The sequence below is a fragment of the Myotis yumanensis genome, unplaced genomic scaffold (assembly GCF_028538775.1).
Source record: "Myotis yumanensis isolate MYYU_CA2020_CCGP unplaced genomic scaffold, mMyoYum1.0.hap1 SCAF_12, whole genome shotgun sequence".
Taxonomy (NCBI): Eukaryota; Metazoa; Chordata; class Mammalia; order Chiroptera; family Vespertilionidae; genus Myotis; species Myotis yumanensis.
In genome coordinates, this window is record NW_027223763.1 from 19,361,589 (window position 1) to 19,382,768 (window position 21,180).

Below are 21,180 nucleotides of genomic sequence, written 5' to 3' on the forward strand. Positions count from 1 at the left end.
GTTAAGCCTGAAAGGTACGCAGAGATTTTAAAAAGAGATTGAGATGTGACTGTTTTCTGGATTGCTTTGTTTGTAAAGTAGTTTGACTTCCAGAACCCCATAAACTTAGTATGAGGAGAAGTGTTCGTAGTTTGATATAATTGGACTTGCAATTTTGTTTTCTAGGTGATAGTTCAAGTGTGGATCCCACGGTGAAACTGGGAGCTGTGGGTGGAAGTGGATTTAAAGTTTCCTTTGAGACACCTCATCTGGAAAAGAGATACAAGTAGGTGGTTCTTAGTTATCGGAACGCCTGGGAACAGAAGGAGCCAGCATTTACTCCTAAATTACCCAGTTGTTATCCTGTGCTTGTTGCTAAGTGGAACAAGTAGATACCACACCCGGGTGCTGGTTTTTCAGCCCCGTTGGGGAAGCCACTTACCTGGATTCTGAATCATGTAGGATGATGGGTGCAGGAGAGCCCAAGTAATAAACCAGCCTAAAACCCATTCTTCTCAACAGTCCTTGCTTCTCCAGGGAAACATTGCATGGGAAAGATGGAGATGAATTGACAGGGCAGATTGCATTCACGTACCTAAATGAGGATGTCTAGGTTATTAACATATGGCTGACCTACAGCAGCCTCTGTCTTTGCCTCTACCTACACTCCAAAACCTCTGGGTGCTGTGTTTTGAGGCTTCCAGTTTGGAAATCAGAATACATCTTCCCATGGAAATAATACTAGAAATGACTGGGTGTAATTGAATACCTCAGGTATACTATAGGCATTATAAAATGACCCAGAAGCCAATTTATAAATTATATTGCCATTCCTGTGAGAATCCAGGATTTGAGTCTATTCTTGATGAGTCTGTGCTCTTAATTCCTGCTCTATTCTGACTCCTGGGAGCATTTATTCTTAAATTAATAGTAATAATAAACTGACTAGAGCAAATAACTGAACGTTTCTTAAATATATGCAATATATTTCAGAAATGTATATACGTGTCTAACCTGTGTATGATTTGGGGGCTGCCTATATATAATGCTTAGAAGTTTTCAAAGAACATTTATATGGACGATTTTACTTCACAGACTTGAAACCACTAGAGGAAGAAAGTGTAAGGCAATGTAGAATATAGTTTCATTTAGAGAAGTCTTCATGAGGGACGCGAATACTTATCTCCATCCTTGAAGCAGGGGTAGGACTAGGTTAGGATTGCAGAGGAGGATTGGGAACATTGGGTGTGGCAGGCAGAAGAATGTCAGCAAGAACCAGGTGGGGCTGCTCCTGCATGGGGCTGCGTGCCGTGGAGAGGCTGAGTCCTGGGAGCTGGTTGAGGAGGAAGATTGGGCTAGAGACCCGCTCCTTCAGTGCACGCCGAGGGTTTGCTGCTTGAACTCAAAGGCAAGAAGTGGCCATTATGAGTCCTGCATGAGGCAGCAAAAAGTGCTGTCCTCTGCTGCATAAATGCTGCAGAAGATGTTAGAGGCAGGGAGACTCTCAAGTTAATGTATTCATTTTGGTGTGAGATGCTTGGGAAAGGACCCATTCTATTGAAGTCCAGCTCGCTGCTGCAGTTTGGTTTGAATGCTGGTAAGTGGGACAGTGGAAAACCTCTGGGTTTATTAGTGTAGGGTCAACCCAGGGCAGGTAATTTTCTTGTGTGGTCAGATTCATAAATCTGAAGCTCTCAGAGAATAAGAAACAATATTAAATAAACAGAAACCACATTTTAGAACCAGACAAACAGTATTTTGGTTTTTTTTTAGTATTTGACATCATTTCAGGTTTTGCCTCTACAAATAACTAGGTGTTGCCTATATACAGGGTGGTTCGTTCTTCCTTCATTAGGGAAATCTCAGTGGTATTAAAGTTTCATTCTTAGATATTCTTCAATATTTAAAACAGAATTCAGTTTGAGAATAGTGAAGATCAAGAAGTAAATCCACTGAAGCTCAGCTTTCTCACCTGGATCCAAGAAGACGTCTTCCTGGCCGTACGCCACAGTCAGTCCAGCCCACAGTCCGTCATTCACCATCTCACCACGGCCTCTTCCGAGACAGATGACCAGCAAGGACAGCTCACTATTAGGTATCACAGCCCTTCTGTGTTCCATGTGGTAATAGGTAGAGTTATGCTTTTCTGTTTCGTCTTCATGAGCATAGGACTTTTTTCGGCTTCCAGTGAGGTAGGTTAAGAGGCAGTAGCTTCCTTGTTAGACACACTTGGCAAGAGGTTAAGTCTAATTTTGAGTCATGTCAAAATACCGGCTGAAAATGTGTCAAGAAGCGGTAAAAAAGAGGACAAATACCAAAGATGAGGCAAAACATTTTGAAGTGTGTTAAAATTTTTAATTGAGCATATGCTTACATTCCAGCAAGGCAATTGCTAGCCCATGAGAATCAGTCACTCTGATTACCCTTGTTAGTTATTAAAATCAGTTATGTTATAAGATCTATTTGTATGTGCTATATTTTGATGTCTGGCCTCTCTTTACATTCTGTTTGGCACATGACGCATTTACTACTGAATAGTCTCCTCTATTTTTCTTCTTTCAATCATCTTTTTGTTTTTATTTTTTAACTTTATAGTTTCATTGAGGTATAATCAACACACAACAAATTACAAAAATTTGTGTGTACAATTTGATAACTTTTGATATCTGTATGCATCCATGAAGCCATACAATCAGGAAATAGAACATATACTTTCCCCACAAACATTTCCTTATGCCCCTTTGTGACATAGCCCTTTGTGTCCACCACCATCCCCAGTTAGCCAGAGATCTGTTTTCTGTCATGGTAGACTGCATTTTACAGGATTCCTCTATTTTTCTTTGCTAAATTTCACTGCCCCCTAGCCTTGAGTTTCATTTTGATCCCTGACTGCGTCTTTGTCATGTAACAGGTTCTGGTTCATGAATGTGGTTTTCTGTAAGGCAAGCCCTGTTGTGCAGTAGATAGATAGCATTGTCTGGGCAGTTCTGGGAAATCCTCAGGTTTCCAGTGTCACATTTGGCACCTTGGATATACACTGATATTATCTCTAGCTTCATTTGTAATGAAAGATCTGCTTAGATTTAAACTCTGAAAACCCTTATTGCAAAATTAGGAACCTTTCCTCATTGTATATATCAAACATTCTGATGCAGTCATTAACTCCTAATCTTTGATTCATAACTCTTTATATTTTTAAAAGCTTTTTGTGAATATGTCTCAATGCAGAAAATGTTGTAGCTACATGTAGCACTTCAAGATACCAGGAATTTACTTTTGAAAAGCAAAGCAGTTTTCATTAGACATGTCTAAATTATGAAATTTCTACTTTTCAAAATTTAAAATTCTTTTTTTAAGAAATTATTTTTTTTATTTTTAATTACACTTAGCAAACTATATTTCTGGTGTACAACATAGTGATGAGACATAAAATTTAAAATTATTTATAGAAAAAAAAGCTAGAGACAGTCATTTCATTTACTGAAAAGGGAATGAGAAAGTGATTTAAAAAATATTTCTGTTGCTTTGACCTTTGTTTCTCAAAAAAAGACTGTTTGTTCATATAAAATATCAGTGTTTTTGAGGAATATAAAATCCCTTGATTAGCTTGCAGCTCTTACTAGCTTACATACTACAGTTCGTCTTTGTAAAAGGTACTCTTCTTAGTGCTTTACCAATATTACGGATGTCTCACAGGACCTCTTTGGAGTATGTACTGTTAGCGTTTTACAGCTGTGACAGCCAAGGCACAGGGCACGGTAATAGCTTGCCTGAGATCCCAGTCCCAGCAAGACTAGCTCCAGAGTCTGTTCTCTTAACTTACAGATAATTTATCCTCACAGAACTTGGGACATTTTGGTATTTCATAGATTGGTTAAAAAATCTTAGACTAAATGTTAGCATTGGAATCATTTTTTTTAATCACTATCTCTTTCACTTCCTTTAAGACATATCTAGTCTGTTTAAGATGTATATGTTCATTCACTCAGGAAAAAATACAATGGCAACAGCACATTTCCCCTCTCCCCATGAATGAAGACCCACAGATTTCCATGAACAAATATGATAGTGATAGAGAGTGTTCTATGTTCCTACTGACTCACTGCTTCATTAATGTAGTTTATATTTTAAGAAGACAAAAATATTATTGATACCAAGTATGTCTAATGAAGGTGATAAGTTGCAATAAGTTATAATGAGTTGCTACCAGAATAGGAATGATGACTTCACAGTGTAGACTCCAGCTTATTTGTATTGTGGAAAATAGTGTGATGTGACAGGTAATCGCTTAATCTGGGCTTGTGATTGCAATAGTTTATCGTGTGTATGTGTGTTGTGTATATTGTATTGAAATACGCTGAGTAGCACCAAAAGGAAATTGCTTGTTTCTTTTTCTGTTTTGCAAAATCTGTGAAATGTCACTACTTTTGAGAAAAACTAGATCTATTCACATCCCCTTCCTCCCTTTTTTTCACTTTTGTCAGTTCATCTGTGACAGTGGATGGGGTCATAATCAGCCTATGTTGCAATTCCAAGACCAAGACAGTAGCATTGCAGCTAGCTGGTGGCCAGATACTGAAGTACCTTTGGGGTGAGTATCACAGTTAGGAAACCATGTTTATGACTTATATGATGTTTCATTGTTAAAAACATGACTTGTATCTTGTTTGTGCCACATTGACTGTTAGGTCTTTTAATTACTCTGGAAAACCCTAAGCTATAGCGAGGATTTGCAGGTGTTTTCTTTTTTAAAAAGATTTTTTATTGATTTGTAGACAGAGAGGAAGGGAGAGGGAGAGAGAGAAACATCATGTGAGAGCAAAACATTGATCAGTTGCTTCCTTCACACCCCCTACCAGGGATCAAGCCTACAACCTGGGCATGTGCCCTAATGGGGAGTTGAACCAGCAATCTTTCAGTGCATGGGATGATGCTCCAACCAACTGAGCCACACCGGCCAGGGCGGCAGGTGTTTCCTAACTGTTTTCTCTTGTAATGAATTGGAATACCCTAATGAGTTTGCAGAATACATTTGGAAAGTAATCCAAATTGCATGTTAAGTGTTTTAGTAAGTATTAATGGGACAGTTTTTTTTACAAAGAGCAGATCAGTTCTTGGTAAACCTCCTCTGCTAATCCTGCAGAATCACCTTCTCCATTTGTTGAACCCTGGAAGAACCCGGGTGGATTTCCTGTTCAAATTCCTTATGAATGCACACAGATTGAATTGGCCGTGATTGGAGGGAAGGTAAGTGATCACAGGGCAGAAAAATTTACCACTTAAAAGTAGGGACCCAAGATCTGATAGCATTAGGTACAAAGAGTATGGGCTCTGGAGGTGAGCCTGGATCCACTAAATCATAAGGCAACATTGAGAAGGTCCAGTTCCCTGAGCCCTAGCTTCCTCTGTGAGATGGAATTAAGAGGTTGCCTGGCAAGCAGGCTTTAGTTAATCCCTTCCTCGGAGTTATAAATTTAAAAATAGAATGCAGTTAGCAAACTTTCATCCCCAGTTGTACAGAACAGACACAGTTAGTTTTATTAAATACCTCTTGGGAACAACAGAAATGTAATCTTGAAAGTAGTATTCAGTAGGTTGTCATTCATCAAATATTAAAATGCCTATAATTGTGGTGGGTGGTAGGATACAGTTGTTATAAAGCACAACAGCTATTCAATTCCTTGTTCTTGGGACTTTATACTCTATCAATAGATTATATGATTAGCCCCTCCAACGGGAGAATGAAGGAAACAAGCAGGGTGTAATGACAGAGAATGGTGAGGTGCTGGGGACTAAGTGGAGGATGATAGTTATGAGGATGGGGGACCTACTTTGGAAAGCTCTATGGTGTGTGTGTACTGAGCTGTGAAGGAAGAAAAGGCTCCCTGAGGAAGGGGGAGTGTCCCAGGGACAAGGAACTACACATCTTGAGTTTGGAAAGAGCTCAGCTTATTCAAGGAACTGAATGGAAGCAGTGTGGCTGGGACTCAGTGAAAGGCCATAGGAAGGAGTGTGGATTTTTTATTTACTTAACAAAGGCAGGAAGATTATTAGTAATTTTAAATCAGCAGAATAATGTGATTTGCTTTATGGTTTGAAATGTTTTCTGGCTGCCGGGTGGAGAGTAGGTTGGAAAGGATGAGTATGGAAGTGACTGTTGGAGTGGAGGCAGTGAGGGCAGAAAGGTGGCATATTTGAGATGCAGGTAGGAGATAGAAATGACAGGGCCTGCAGATGGATTGGATGGCTTCTGGACCAACCACATCTAACATATCTATTCAGTCCTGATTACAGAGACTTAGATGTGAAATCACAGGCCAGTAGAACTGTGTGATTGAAAGGTTAGGTTAAACTAGTTTGGTTAGAATTGTTTATAATTTCAGTTTTATTTCTTTGCAGGAATATGTCCTTGGTCTGACTAACAGGTGTCGCTTTTTCATCAATGACAATGAGGTATAAAGGCGTGGTTTGGTGACGGATCTTCTTCAGTGTTGTCTCCAAGTAATAAAGCTAAATTTCCCCTTGTCTCCCTTACCTTGTAGGTTGCTTCCAATATCACATCATTTGCAGTATATGATGAATTTTTGTTGTTAACAACTCATTCTCACACCTGCCAATGTTTTTGTCTGAGTGATGCTTCATTAAAAAGTAAGTTCTCAGTGTATAAAATAGAAAATGGTCCCTCTTCTGCTATCTTTTGTCCTTTGAGGTCTTGATGACTTCCAAGTTCTTCACCTACTTTGGCTTTTGACTGTGGAGTCCTGGACAGGAGAATACCATTAGAGTTTAGTTCCTTCGTCCCTAATCTCAGCACAGCATCGCAGTTCAATCATCCTGCACCAGTTAGCAAAGACTTCCAGAAAAGGAAGTCCTTTCTTAAGCAGAATATTCTAAAGTTAAACAAAAATTGTTCAGGAAATTTCCTTATATAACTAATATTTTGCTGTGAGTTACCAGTAAATACCAAACGAGCAATATGCGGTGACTTTGTAATCTTTTCTCACTGTGCCACCCTCCGCTGTACCCTCTGAAGGACTTCGTCTGGGGTTTGTAGGAAATTGGCTCTGTTTTTTCTTCTATTCCATGCCCACCCATCCGCTCACCTTCAACCCCACCCCCCTGTGTGTGTGTATTTTCCTTATTCAGAAAATCCCCACTTGGAAATGGAATCATTCCCTGGTATGATTATAGTGCTAAGAACGAGAGAAGCTGCCCATTCTCCCTGTGTCTTCCAAGGCAGTTGATGAGTTGTGTGTGAGAATATGCATGAAGGCTCTGAGAGAGGGCAAGTTCGAGGAATGAGACTTTATCAGAAAGGCTGATGGTCTTGAGGTTGAGTGGGAGAGCAAAGGAGCCTGGTTAGTAACTGCTCTCCTGTATTTCAGATAACGTGCAGTTTCAGCTGCAGGTAATGGAGAGTGCCTGGTCATGACAGTGATTAAGGCCCATGTTGTCTCTAGCATTACAGGCAGGTCTGAGCAGCAGTCATGCATCTAACGGGGAAACGCTGCGGATGGTGGAGCGGGGTTCACGCATTGTCACTGTTGTGCCCCAGGACACAAAGCTGATACTACAGGTAAGCTGATTTTCCAGGCTGTTTCTGATTGCCATTGGACAGTCAATACCAAACAGTTCTTGCAGATTGTATTTTAGGCTCTCTTTTCATTTGCAGTAATCTATTTAAGTCTTTCCTTGCCAGGTTCTGTTAGCTTGATTACAAAGGAGTGTTCATACAGGCTCTGCCTAGTAAGACTAAAAGGGAAGCTTTTCTGGAAAGTCAGTATAAATATTGAGCACAACTAGATTCTGCTAAAAGTGTGCTCATTTTACCTCGCGTGGTAGTTCACTGCGAAGTTAGGTAAAGTTGTGTAGCCTGGGTATTTAAATGTTTTCTATTTAATTTAAAACATTATTATTTTGATTTATATATTTTAAGATGCCAAGGGGAAACTTAGAAGTTGTTCATCATCGAGCCCTGGTTTTAGCTCAGATTCGGAAGTGGTTGGACAAGTAAGTACCACGTACAGGACTAGTTAGCTTGTTATGACTTATGTGTGAAGATCATAAGTATCCTTTTAAGGTTTAAAACCTTCATTACAGATGTCATCAATCAGATTCTCAGAGGCTTTTTTTTTTTACACTTTGATTTTTCTTTTTAATATTTATTAAATTGATTGTGGTGACATGATCTACACTGATTTTAATGCCATATAGTATAGTGACATTTCCAGCAGAAGGGATCATGAAGCTCATCTTGTAAGTCAGGGCTTCCTAGCCTAGGGGACCCTCGTGGCTTCAGATGGGACACTGCACCAACTGAGTCTGTCTTTCTAGGCAGTAGGCCCAAGGCTTTCTGGTTCACAGGGGGCCCATGACCCAAAGTGCCTGAGCCACTGTTAGGAGGGAAATGATCCATTGTCTGACTCGGTACAGGAGAAGCTTTGCATTATTTTGTTAAGAACGACCTAAGTTCCATGATGAGTGTGTCTGTGAGGATGTAGTCCTCATCCTGCCATGATGATTAAATCATTCCTTTTCAGAAGGTAAATGAATTTGGTAGCCGATTTTTTTATTCTGTGATTTCAGAGTGAAAATCCATTAGCAGTTGTTTGGCACTTGGGCTGTAATCTCATTAGAACTGGTTTGTATCATAATGGAAACGTGCTGGGTCCGGGGAGCTTAGTTTTTGTGAAATGCCTTCTTTATCCATTCTCTTCACAGGCTTATGTTTAAAGAAGCATTTGAATGCATGAGAAAACTGAGAATTAATCTCAATCTGATTTATGATCATAACCCTAAGGTAACTTTCTCACGCTGCTGTTTACCCTAGCTTCCTTTAGACTTGAACTAATGTGATCTGAACTAAAATGTTTTGTCCTTTTTTTTGGGTAGGTGTTTCTTGAAAATGTGGAGTCCTTCATAAAACAGATAGATTCTGTAAATCATATTAATTTGTTTTTCACAGAATTGAAGTAAGTATTTTGAATAATTCATGAGTATCATAGTCATGATTTTCTCTCTTCTAGTTAAGGAAATCAAATAGATAGCTAGAGGGGAAAAATTAATGTCTAGTATTTTTTTTTTGTCACTATAACTCTTAACCATATGTACTGGATCTTTCCTTTTTAAAAACAATCTATTTAAAACTAAGACTTTATATAGGTCAGAATTATTATTTGACTTTATTTTTAGGTAGTCATATAAAACTGTTTTTATGAATTTAAAAGAAAATGGTGTCTTCTTATGTCTGCATTGACCATTTCTCCAACTTTTTAATGAGAAATTTGAAACATAGAAAATTGAGAGAATTGTCACATGAGCATCCTGTACCTCCACCTAGATTCTAGAATCCATATTTTTCTATATTTGCTTTATCACTATTTGCCACCTGTTCATGCATCATCTATTTTTAGACTAATTTCAAGGTAATTACATCAGTGTACCTGTACCTCAGTATTTCATTTTGCATAGCACTATCTAGAGTGTATCTTATCGTTTGCATACAGGGTCCCGCTGTATTTATAGTGAAATGCAACAATCAGTGTACCCTTCAGTGAGTTTTGACAAATGTATGCTTCCATGTAACCTGAACCTCCACCAGGTTCCCCCCAGTCCCTTCTCAGTCAGTCCCTGACCCCTAGGCAGCCACTGTTTTGAGTTTTACACCATAGATCAGTTTCTCATGTTCAGGAACTTTATAAATGGACTCAGAATATTTATTTTTCTGTGTAAATAAAGCTTCTTTCCCATAGTGTATATTATCTTGAGATTCATCCATTTTACATGTATTCAAGATCCATCTTATTTATCACTCAATAGAATGCCACTGTATAAATATACTAGTTTGTTCATCATTCCCCAGTGATGGACATCTAGTCTGTGCCTCGTTTGGGCTCTCTGGATAAAACACCTATGAATATCACTATACAGGTCTTTTGTAGACATGTTTTCATTTCTCAATAAATTTCTCCATTTTTTATCTTATATGAGTATTTTTATAATTAAACTGTTTTCCAATAGCTTTTTTTAAAAATAGCTATTTTTATTTATTGTCTCATCAGCACACTTGGTTTTATGTGAATGGTTTGAGAGGGGACACAGGTTCAGTTAATGACCTTTTAATACACACTTGTTCTTAGGGAAGAAGATGTCACAACTACCATGTACCCTCCACCAGTTCCCGACACTGTCCCACAGTCTAGGGGTCTCGAGGGGAGTAAAGTAGACCTTATCTGCGATGCCATGCGAGCTGCCATGGAGAGCATAGACCCTGACAAGTACGTGTGCCGCGTTAGGGGCATCTTGTGAATGACACAAGCACATAGCTGTCCTTATTCTGTTCATCCTTCTCATCCTGTGTTGCTCTTTGTGTCTGACCTCAGGTACTGCCTGTCCATCCTCACCTCTCATGTGAAGAAAACAACCCCAGAACTGGAAGTTGTGCTGCAGAAGGTACACGAGCTTCAAGGTAGAGACCCGTTCACAGAAAGAGGGTTTTCGGGGCCTGATTGTCTCAGCCTTCCCAGCTCGGGAGAGCACGCTGACCAGGACCAGGGTCACAGCACGGATTTAACGTGTGGCCTTTGAGGGGCCATGTTAAGATCTGTGTCGTTCTTTTCAGTGCTGCATGTACAAAAGGATCAGAGATATCTGTCTATTGGAAAATGTGTTTCTTTGTCTTCTGGTTATGATGCCAGGTGTGTGGGTTTTTGCCCAGATGGTTTTGTTCTGTTTTGTTTTCTGACACTGACAGGAAGCACTACCCCTGTTACTGATGGTGTGAGTGCTGAAGAGGCCCTGAAGTATTTGCTGCTGCTGGTAGATGTGAATGAATTATATGATCATTCTCTTGGGACCTATGACTTTGATTTGGTCCTCATGGTAGCTGAGAAGTCACAGAAGGTACGTGGAGTTGCTGCTTTGCCATCTTTTTGGTTCTCGTTTATGTAATCATGGCAGCATGAATCCCTCTCCTAATGGAACAGTGTTCTGCCCGATACTGTCCTGGGAGCACAGGGCTGGAGGCAGATCTGAGAGTCTCCGGGCCCACGCTTCTAAGTGCCATTCTCTATCATAGTTCTATGCTTATCAAAGTGTTTTGATTGCTAGGTTGAGCAAGTGAAATAAAATTATGTGGTTATTTTTAAGATTATAGGCATATGTGTGAACAAATTCTCCTCTTATCAAGGAAATAGAACAAACGAATCGTATTCCAATTCAGGTCTCTATTTTATAGCTCATTTTTCTAGTGGAAAGTAGGAACATGGAAAATAGAAAGGTTTGGGGCCTCTGTCCCCCTTAGCATGCTACAGTCAAAATGTTTGAGCGCCCCTGGCCTGCACCTTTTTTATCTATTGTACAGCCTTGGTTTCATCCCCTACCATTCCTTTCTTTGCTCTTGTCAGAGTGACCTTTCCAAAAAAGAAAACTTGATCCTTTATTTCTCTGTTTTAAATACTTTATAGTCCCCATGGCCCCAGCATGGAATTCAAAGGCCGTAATATTACTTAAACATCCTCTGTGGTCTGTTCCCTGTGTATCTCTGTCCTCGTCTCTTCACATTGTCCCCTTTTCTCTGCCCGTGGAGGAAAGGCAGTGCTTTTGTTGCCTTAGCCACCACACACCTTTGTGGATAACATGACTTCTGCCTCCCCCCTCACCCTCCCCATTCACCTGGCTAATTCTCACTCATCTTGGTTAAAGGATGCCAAGGTGGCATCTGCCCAGTATACCGTTCTTTTTCTTTTTTGGTGCCCTGATGGGATCGAACCCACAATCGGGATGACGCTCCAACCAACTGAGCCACCTCAGCCAGGGATCCCAGTAAGCCATTTTTGCCTCCCTACCCACCGCCCAGGGATTGGAGGAGCTGGCCCCCATGTAATCCACTGCACCGTGTCTACCCCTGCAGCCCAGTCTGTCCTCTTCTAGACTACCTTTCCTGAGGTTCAGGGTTATGTTGCATCCCTTGTACATGACTGAATGTTTTGGCCTGTAGTTATCTCCTACATCACATGCATGAACACTGATTATTTACTCTCGATTTTTTTCCTGTATTGTTCTTATGTGTCTGGCAGTGAAATTGAATTAAGAACAGGAAGCATCCCTTCTTCAGGAAGAAAATAATTTTTTTACAGGGCATGGCACAGAGCTGGAGAGTATCAGTGCCAACAAAAACTTGGTTGACAGGGCCTCAGAGTTTTGTGTCCAACTCAGTATAACTATGCCTTTGCAAATGGAGGGCTTGACATGTCATGGAAACAGCTCTAAACACAGTGCCTTGCACTTTTAGGAGAAACTTGGATGCATTTGTTGAATATCTTACAGATTGGAACCTTGTTTTCCTTATTAGCCTATGAAATAAGTATCTATTGTGAGACTTAGGTAAGAAGTAGTCATTATTCCTAATGAAAGCTAATAACACCCATGTGTTAAGCATTTTCATCAAAAGTATTATGGTCCTAGCTGGTTTGGCTCAATGGATAGAGTGTTGGTCCTCAGACTAAAGGGGTTCGATTCCAGTCAAGGGCATGTACCTTGGTTGCAGGCTCAGTCCCCCGCCCAGGTCAGAGTGCATAAAAGAGACAACCAATCGGTGTGTATCTCTCACATCAATATTTCTCTCTGTCTCTCCCCATCCCTTTCACTCTATCTAAAAATTAATGGAAAAAATATCCTTAGGATTAGCAAAACAAAAAAAAAAGTTGTATTATGTAGTTTAGCTTTTTCTATCTATATATATGTAAAAGGCTAAGTGTCCATCTGACCGGTAGCTATGACACGTACTGACCACCAAAGGGCAGACACTCAACACAGGAGCTGTCATGACGCACACTGACCATTTAAAAATAAATAGCACCACGGACCTGACGCTGACAAACCAACACTCAGTTTCCCCCAAGTGGGATACAGGCCCTGCCACCACCCCAGAGTGACACCCCACCAAATCACAGACCATGCTGCCAAGACCCCATGGCACAAAATGCGGCCCACAGCACAGCTTGGAAATGGTCACTGTGGGCACTGGGTAATGATGTCACGTAGCAACGCCTGGCTTCCTCTCCCTAGTAACTAGTCTCCTTGGAGTTTCTGCAGCCCAGGAACTCGGCTTGCTTTATAGCCAGGTGCAAACATTTTACAGCTTAACCAAATGTCTGTGAAGCTTTTTCATGTGCCTCATCTCATTTGATACTCATAGAAGTCCTGGAGTAGGTAGCTAGGAGACTTGGTAGAATCCTATTTTCTTTTCATTAGCCGTAAAATGGAGATTTAGAAAGTTTAGAAACTTGACCTGACTGAAAAGAAGAAAGAAATGGTGGACCTTGAAAATGACTTCAGGTTATCTCACTGCGCAGAATATAGTCAAACATTGCTACAGTTAAATATTTTACCCTTTGTTCTCCCTGCATGATCTACAATAATAATCTGCTTTGTGTTGATATTTACTGCTGTGTTGCTGACAATTACCTGAAAGAGAAGTTGGGGTGCTTCACTGGGCTGAAAAAAGTTTAGCTAAATCAGAAAGCAGGTCTAATTAAGCAAGTTTATTCTATATGTATAAAAGGCTCAGTTGACTCATGCACACACAATACATATAAAGCTCTCACTGGTGCCAATCACACGCGTGTGTTTTGATCTGTCATTGTCAATCATTAATTTGGTTGACACTTCTATTACAGAGAAAGGGCAAATAGCAATATTAAAATATTTCTTCTAATTAATTTCCTTTCAATGTGCACGAATCCGTGCACCGGGACACTAGTATTACATAAAAAGTAATCAATATATTAATATGATACCTATTCTTAAAATTATGTAGCTTTGGATTTACTGCTATAATTATTATATGTTTATTTTTATAAGTAAATATGATCATAAGCAATAAAGTTCTACTTATAATTTTTTTTAGGATCCAAAAGAATATCTCCCATTTCTTAATACACTTAAGAAAATGGAAACTAATTATCAGCGGTTCACTATAGACAAATACCTGAAACGGTATGAAAAAGCCATTGGCCACCTCAGCAAATGTGGTGAGTATGAGGATTATTATACTCATTTCCACTTCAGATTTTCTTTGGAAGTAGGCAGGGTATAAATTAAAATAAAATGTTAGTTTAAACACACATTGCTTTCAATTTCCAATCCTGAAATCTTTAACAATTACATAAGTACACCTGATTTTATATGTTCTGAGAACTGAGGATAAAGCAAGTGTCTTTTAAAGAGCTGAGGGGCTCTGCAGCTAGGGAAATAGAGGTCCTTTTTGGGTTAAGAATGATTATCTCCTAAATTCACTTCAGTGCCTCAGAATCAAAATTAGTAGATAATTCGCTGTTCTCATGGTGTTTGCAAACACCCGAAGGAAGCCTGGCTTGTCTAGAGCAAGGTGCCCACTGCGGTGCCCTGGAAGCCAGTCTTACTCATCAGTGATGGGCTGGGCCAAGCGCGGTGGCGGGTGCTCTGCTCCCAACCCCCTCCTCCCACCCAGCCCTGGCCTGGGCTGCAGCCTCTGGCTTCAGCAGTTGCGATTCCTTCCTGAGGGCTGGGAGGGGGCAGGGAAGAGTCACTAGGGCGCTTGTTAAGCATTTGGCTGATGGCTTCCGTGGAGAACTGATTCAGTTGGGCTGGGCAGTACTCGGGCGTGTGTATGTTTAATACGCATCCCAGGAGATTCTTATTAAGGAGGTTGACCCAATTGGGCTGGATGGTCATTGATCAGGGGTGGTGTGAAAAAGTTTTGTAAAGTAGAACTCTGATCCCAGGCATTGCTTCTAATACCTCAGAATCTTAAAATTCAGATTACTGGATTCTCTTCTCCAGATTTTCTGATCGTGCAGGTCTTGGAATCGCCCCTGTTGATTTTGTTGAGAGATCGTTGGTAAAAATGAATCCTTTCTCCTCCCAAGTCTTAAGCTTCTGTGTGTATGAATCTTATTCCTGCAGGACCCGAGCACTTCCCAGAATGCTTAAACTTAATAAAGGATAAGAACCTGTATAATGAGGCTCTGAAGTTATATCCACCAGACTCGCAGCAGCACAAGGTGCGTGGTGTATGAAATGTGGCACTCCTGGTTTTGCTTTGTGCCTTAGTTGGAAAGGGTGAGGGTCCTGAGTCCATAACACTCCTTGGTTTCAAGGTTCATCTTCAGACAAATTAGCCTCACCTTGAACTTCTTATCTGAGACAGTGGTTCTGACCTGTTCCTACTCTGAAGAACTTGCGCAGGCCAGAAACCTAGGCATTGTCCCAGATTCCTTGTGGGGAATACCCACACAGCTTCCACGTGGGCCTCTGCTTCCACCACCCTCTGCAGCCTGGCCTCTCTGCCCCATGACTGTTCATCCTGCAAAGTGCAGATCTTTCTCACTGATGAGCTAAATATGTAAGTCCCATAAAAACGTGATAGTGGTGTGCACAGTTTATAGATGAGGAAACAACTTGCCTAAGGACCTGGGGATATGAAGCGGCTGACCTAGGCTACGGATCCCATGCTGTTAACCACTGCTCACTGTGCCATCATCCATCGCCATCATTTCCAGTTCATCTGCAAATTGCTCACATCTTTCTATGATCGGGTTCCTGACCACCTCTTCAGCGCCCACTGCAGCTGCCAACCCTCTACCTTCCCCTTCCTTTAGCCCCACTTGTTCTTCAAAACATTCAGGTCTCCTCTGCCAGGAAGCCCGTGCTCTCTCTGCTTGTCGCACCAGCCTTCTTGTGTATTCCTCCTGTGTATTCCATACATGTTCCTGCCCGGTGGCCATGGTGCCTTCCATGCTCTCGGCCTGGAACACTCTCCCTCACTCTTCATGTGGCTTATTGTCACTGCTCCCTGGGCCTTTACCGCTGCAAGTCCTTACTCTATTCCTAGAGCAGGAACTTGGTGGTGGTTCTTGTTCCTGTTTGGTTTTTTGCCGGTTTGGTTTTATTTTTGCACTGCAGTATCATTGTCACTGTCCTGAATAGTACCCAGTAGTTATTTGTTAAGTGAATAAATGGCACATCATCAGTAAGGTTTTGAATGGAAGAATGATTGAATTTACTGATCAACCATAGGACTTTCCTAAATTCAAGAGTTTCAAGCCTAGCAACTAAGGCAGCATATAATGGAGACTTAAACATTGATTGTCATCTTTCCTCACCAACCCTACATCTCTTGTCACAGGATATCAGCATTGCTTACGGGGAACACCTGACGCAGGAGCACCTCTATGAGCCAGGGGGGCTGGTGTTTGCCCGCTGTGGTGCCCACCAAAAAGCTCTTGATGCCTTTGTGGCTGCTGGCAGCTGGCAGCAGGCTCTCTGTGTGGCGGCCCAGCTTCAGCTGAGCAAAGAGCAGCTGGCTGGCCTCAGCAGAGCTCTGGCAGGTAAACACGCATGTAGGTTCCCCCAAATGAGAACTTCTCCGGAGGTTTTTTGTTTGTTTTATTTGGCAGTTTTGCAAAGAAATTTAGGGCAGCATACTTTAAGGTAGTCTCATACTCAATAAAAATTAATTTGGAATGCTTTACTAAGTAGAGTAAAGGTTAAACTGCTACAACGGGAGTCCTAAGATGCAATGGTGTAATAAAGCAATTGTCTCTCATCTGACTAGTCCTTCCATTGTGTGGCTCTGCCATCTCTTGGGCAGAGAGCTGTAGCTGGGTTGATCTCATCTCCACTCCATTCCTTGGGGTGCACACTTACCTTTAAGTTGGAAATGACCTACAAGTTACACTATCACTTCTCCATCTTGTTCACCAACACTAACATTATGTGGCTACACTTAGTGGAGTGTAACTGGATGGCCATGTGCTCTATATAAAGCTAAAGATGATTTTTGAGGTGAGGCTATTCGGTATAGACAGTAGATTGTTGGAAACCATAATAGCAGTTTTCGGAAATGAGGTAAAAGAAGAGGCCAAATGCATAAGCATTTGCAGTTTAGAAACGAAGGCAGTTTAGGTGTTTCAGTGTCTAAGGACTGATCAGACCAGAGGCGAGGCTATACCAAGTCTGACTTCTTAGAGCGGAGGAAAGGTTAAGGTCTGCCTGCGAGAAGGTGAGGAGAGGGTCTGGTCCTCTGGCCTGTGCTTAAAGTAAGAGATTGATTAGTATGTTATCCCCTTACCCTTCCAGGAGACTTGTACATATTCTTTATTAATTATTATTATCTTTAAGGGGAAAAACAAGCATTCTTGAAAAAGCAAATTATATCCTGTTAAATGTATATACATATTCTCATTTGAATTATTCTTTTCCTTGGGATTATAAAAATGTGTAAGATTATCACTTTTCTTTTTCTGGCATTTTCTGGTTATTAGATAAACTACTTTATTATGCCATTGCGTCTTAGGACTCCTGTATGTAGGCTCTTCATTAAGCCCTTTCAATTTCCAAGTTGAACTCTTTACAAGTGTGAGAATTTTTTATTTTAGCCCTTTTAGTTATTCATTCTGGCTCCATTGTTACTTCTGCTTTAGAAACTGGTGTTATTGGTATTTTACTAATATACCTTCTAGCTCTATGATCTATGATCTATGATCATTTTTTTTATTCTTTACAACTCTTAGTTTGCATTTGCCTTATGGTGGAAAACACCTAGTCCTCCAGATGTTTAGCAGAAAATGGTTGGGAAGGCAGTGGCCAGAAATATTTGAGAAATATTATATGGTGATATTTGAGAAATGTTATATGGTAGAGTCATTTCATGTGCACATGAACTTTATTAATTTACATGAGCCAGCAAAAGAAAGAAAAGATAGGTGACTCTGTTTTTGTCAGTGATAATGTGGCCTGGAGTTAGCCTGAGATGGGAGGCATGAATCTGCCAGCCCCTTAGTCAGCCTCCGGTCCTATGTGTCTCTTGTTGTGTGATTATCTCAACTAGGCTGGCTATGATTCTAGGACAGCCGTGGGCAAACTATGGCCCGCGGGCCGGATCCGGACCGTTTGAAATGAATAAAACAAACAAACAAAAAAAAGACCGTACCCTTTTATGTAATAATGTTTACTTTGAATTTATATTAGTTCACACAAACACTCCATCCATGCTTTTGTTCCGGTCCTCCGGTCCAGTTTAAGAACCCATTGTGGCCCTCGAGTCAAAAAGTTTGCCCAACCCTGTTCTAGGATCTAAAAACACTGCATGACTCCAAACATAAGCCAACTAGCTCCACCTAGTGCTCAACCAAGCAAATAGCAGTTTCTCACAATACAGGACAAAATGGATTAGTCAGAGTTACTAGGTCAGTTTCCCTTATCCATGCCTTTGTAAGCATTTTTCATGGCTAATTTTGATTATACATGATTTTCACATCTCATGCTAAATTTAGATGGTAAATTCCATTCAAGATAAACTCCATGGTATTCCTGCCTCTTTCCCTCAAAGAAATTCACAAAATACATAGTTTGATACATAATGAATACATAGTAATGAAACACTGCAGCAGAAAAATCTGTTTCACTGTGTTTTACCCAAAGCTTTCTAAATTTATTTGATCTGCGAATGATTTTTTGGTACCTCTTTCATTAACCTCTGCAACAGTCTTAGCACTTATGAAATGCTGTTTTAAAGCAGTCAGATTTGAATGTATACTTGTACTCTGTAGAGCTCAATCTCCAATTTGTATGAGACCATTTTTACTTAAATAGTGCTACCCAAAACCAGTTCAACTTGGGTTTTGGTGGAACTGTTGTTCTTAGCAAGCCAGCTATGGTCAAATGCTTCTTGTTACCTTTGCAGGAAAGCTAGTTGAGCAGAGTAAGCACAGTGAGGCGGCCACAGTTTTGGAACAGTACGCCCAGGTAAGCTCAGTTCCTCCTTTCTAAAACTGCCCTATTATCAAGCAAGGACTTTCTAGTTGTACCTTATAGATGATGAAAATTTAAAAAACTGTGGGTAGGCCCTGGCCAGGTAGCCCAATTGGTTAGAGCATCGCCCCGATATGCCAAGGTTTCAGGGTTAATCCCCAGTCAGAGCACATATAAGAATCAACCAGTGAATACATAAATAAGTGGAACAACAAATTGATGTTCTCTTCTCTTCTCTCTCTCTCTCTCTTCTCTCTCTCTAAAATCAATCGGTAAATTTTTTTAATGTGATAAAAAAAGAACAACTGTGGATAATTAGGACGTTCAGAGATACTTTGCCCTAATGTCTTCCATCTTGCTGACTTGACTTGGAAATCTAAATTCAATATATCTCTATATAAGTGCTGGGAGGTAGAACACTGACGAGCTCTACTATAATATGTTCTAGTGGTTGACCTTGGTAGAAAGTACTAAATTTCAAGGGAGTCGTACTTTTTATGTTAATTTGGCAAAATAGAAAGAGTGAGAAAGAACCATTCTCAAACAAGGTGATTGACTTTAAATACCTTTTTGGCTTTTACACTCATTCTCTTTACGGGAAATATCTCTTTTACCTCAGCATATTTTTATCTCAGTACAACACACACACACACACATAGGTCAAAGAAAGCACATCCTACTATGTCCCTTTGTGAGCCTGTGGTGTGGCCCTGTTAGTGTGGCACGTGCCAGATGATCCATTGGGGTCTGTCTGGGAAGAAAATTTTTATTTTATCTTTTTAATTAAAAGTAACTATTTTTTATGCACCCTGATGAGGAATCAAACCTGCAACCTAGGTATATGTCCTGACCCAAAATTGAATCCGAAACCGTTTTAGTGCACAGGACGATGCTCCAACCAACTGAGCCCCTGGCCAGGGCGAAATGGGCCTTTTTAGCAGATCTGTTTGGTGGTTTTGAGGCTTAGGGAAACAGGGAGATGATACTTACCTTGTGCTCTTTGCAGAGTGCATGCCCTCCTTTGTGTTTTGAATCAGTATGTATTGAGCATGTGCTCTAGGCCAGGCAAGGGATAGAACTGGGACCAGAGGATAGCTGGGAAGGCAGAGGGGCTTCTGACATGCTTGCTCCCTTAACCTGCTATTTGCCTTGATGTTCCTTTGTCAGGATTATGAAGAAGCTGTGCTCTTGCTGTTAGAAGGAGCCGCCTGGGAAGATGCTCTGAGACTGGTAGGGGAATGTTTACAACCCTCCCAGCATTAGGTGCTGAGCAGAGCAGAGCAGGAGTGTAGGGGGGACGGTCAGCTGGAGTGCCTTCCCTCTGAGCTCGTGAAGTCAAGTGGTAGTTCAGTTCCCACTCTAAGGACAAGCAGTGATTTTTAAACCATTTAAAAATGTATTCTTGATGTTGGGAATTAGTTGTTCCTCTAAGTGTGAAATATTGCTGTGTTCTACTAAAATGAGTTGCATTTCCAATGGTTGTCTTATAGGAGGCTCGCTCCTCTGAAAAACACCCGGGTCACCTGTGAAGTGATCCACTTCTTTCTAAGTGTCTGAACTCTCTGGCAACTTGAATGTTTCCTGCCTAAAATTACTGTCTGTTTCCTCTTAGGTTTACAAATATAACAGGCTGGATATTATAGAAACCAACGTAAAGCCTTCCATTTTAGAAGGTGAGGGTTCCATTTAAATAGAATTTCTCATTTGGAAGTGGAGGGGTGAGGTGGGAGAGGGTTCCTGGTGTTATTACATCCTTGGCTCGTGTGTTAAATGGAGTCTGTCAGAATTCTTCACTGGTGTAGCACTTAATTCTGACCAGGGCTTTTCACAGGCTAAGCAGATGGTAGTACATGAAATACTTGAAGGTTAAAAGTCTGTGATAAGATAGGAATGAGAACCTTTGCATTTGGGAACAGTTGATTAACTTGAAAGGAATAGTATTGTATCAATACACAATTTCCACATTTAATCATTATATTGTGTTTATATTAGGTAATATTAGATAATGTCTTTATTCTTAAAGAGCTGCTGAAATATTAAGAAGGGGTCATATCTGCAACTTATTCTCAAAAGTTTCTACAAAAAAATAATGGTGAGAGAGAGTGTGTAGAAACTAGAAGCCCAAAATATGGCAAAATGTTAAGAATTGGTAAATTGAGGTTCTGTGTAGGATCTATGTATGTATAGTGAACTATTGCAACTTTTCTGTAGGTTAGAATTTTTTTCAAAATGAAAATAAGAACCTTCGCAAATGAGGTTGCTGGTTCCTAGAGTAGATATGTGTTTCCAGGTTTAGAGTACTCTGGTGGTCACAGCGACCCCCCCAAGCTCAGCTGAAAAGAAGGACATCAGCTTGACTTGTGGAAATCTTTGGGAGGGGGGGTTGACTTCCATGCTGCCATTTTT

The 21,180-nt window shown here is 40.7% G+C and overlaps 1 protein-coding gene across 3 annotated transcripts in view; it reads left to right on the forward strand.

The window, feature by feature from the left end:
- ELP1 (elongator acetyltransferase complex subunit 1) overlaps nucleotides 1–21,180 on the forward strand; it is a 58,779-nt gene that overhangs the window by 27,447 nt on the left and 10,152 nt on the right. For 2 of the 3 annotated variants that reach the window (XM_070430960.1, XM_070430959.1), the window contains 19 exons: nucleotides 166–265; nucleotides 1,892–2,074; nucleotides 4,464–4,570; nucleotides 5,123–5,226; nucleotides 6,379–6,432; nucleotides 6,522–6,627; nucleotides 7,440–7,555; nucleotides 7,916–7,989; nucleotides 8,701–8,779; nucleotides 8,872–8,951; nucleotides 10,119–10,256; nucleotides 10,362–10,447; nucleotides 10,733–10,881; nucleotides 13,889–14,012; nucleotides 14,926–15,023; nucleotides 16,148–16,349; nucleotides 18,707–18,768; nucleotides 19,942–20,004; nucleotides 20,387–20,447. In XM_070430960.1, the coding sequence (XP_070287061.1) occupies nucleotides 166–265; nucleotides 1,892–2,074; nucleotides 4,464–4,570; nucleotides 5,123–5,226; nucleotides 6,379–6,432; nucleotides 6,522–6,627; nucleotides 7,440–7,555; nucleotides 7,916–7,989; nucleotides 8,701–8,779; nucleotides 8,872–8,951; nucleotides 10,119–10,256; nucleotides 10,362–10,447; nucleotides 10,733–10,881; nucleotides 13,889–14,012; nucleotides 14,926–15,023; nucleotides 16,148–16,349; nucleotides 18,707–18,768; nucleotides 19,942–20,004; nucleotides 20,387–20,447 (1,986 nt within the window). The remainder of the gene's footprint in view (nucleotides 1–165; nucleotides 266–1,891; nucleotides 2,075–4,463; nucleotides 4,571–5,122; nucleotides 5,227–6,378; nucleotides 6,433–6,521; nucleotides 6,628–7,439; nucleotides 7,556–7,915; nucleotides 7,990–8,700; nucleotides 8,780–8,871; nucleotides 8,952–10,118; nucleotides 10,257–10,361; nucleotides 10,448–10,732; nucleotides 10,882–13,888; nucleotides 14,013–14,925; nucleotides 15,024–16,147; nucleotides 16,350–18,706; nucleotides 18,769–19,941; nucleotides 20,005–20,386; nucleotides 20,448–21,180) is intronic. The other variant, XM_070430958.1, reaches the window with a different exon arrangement.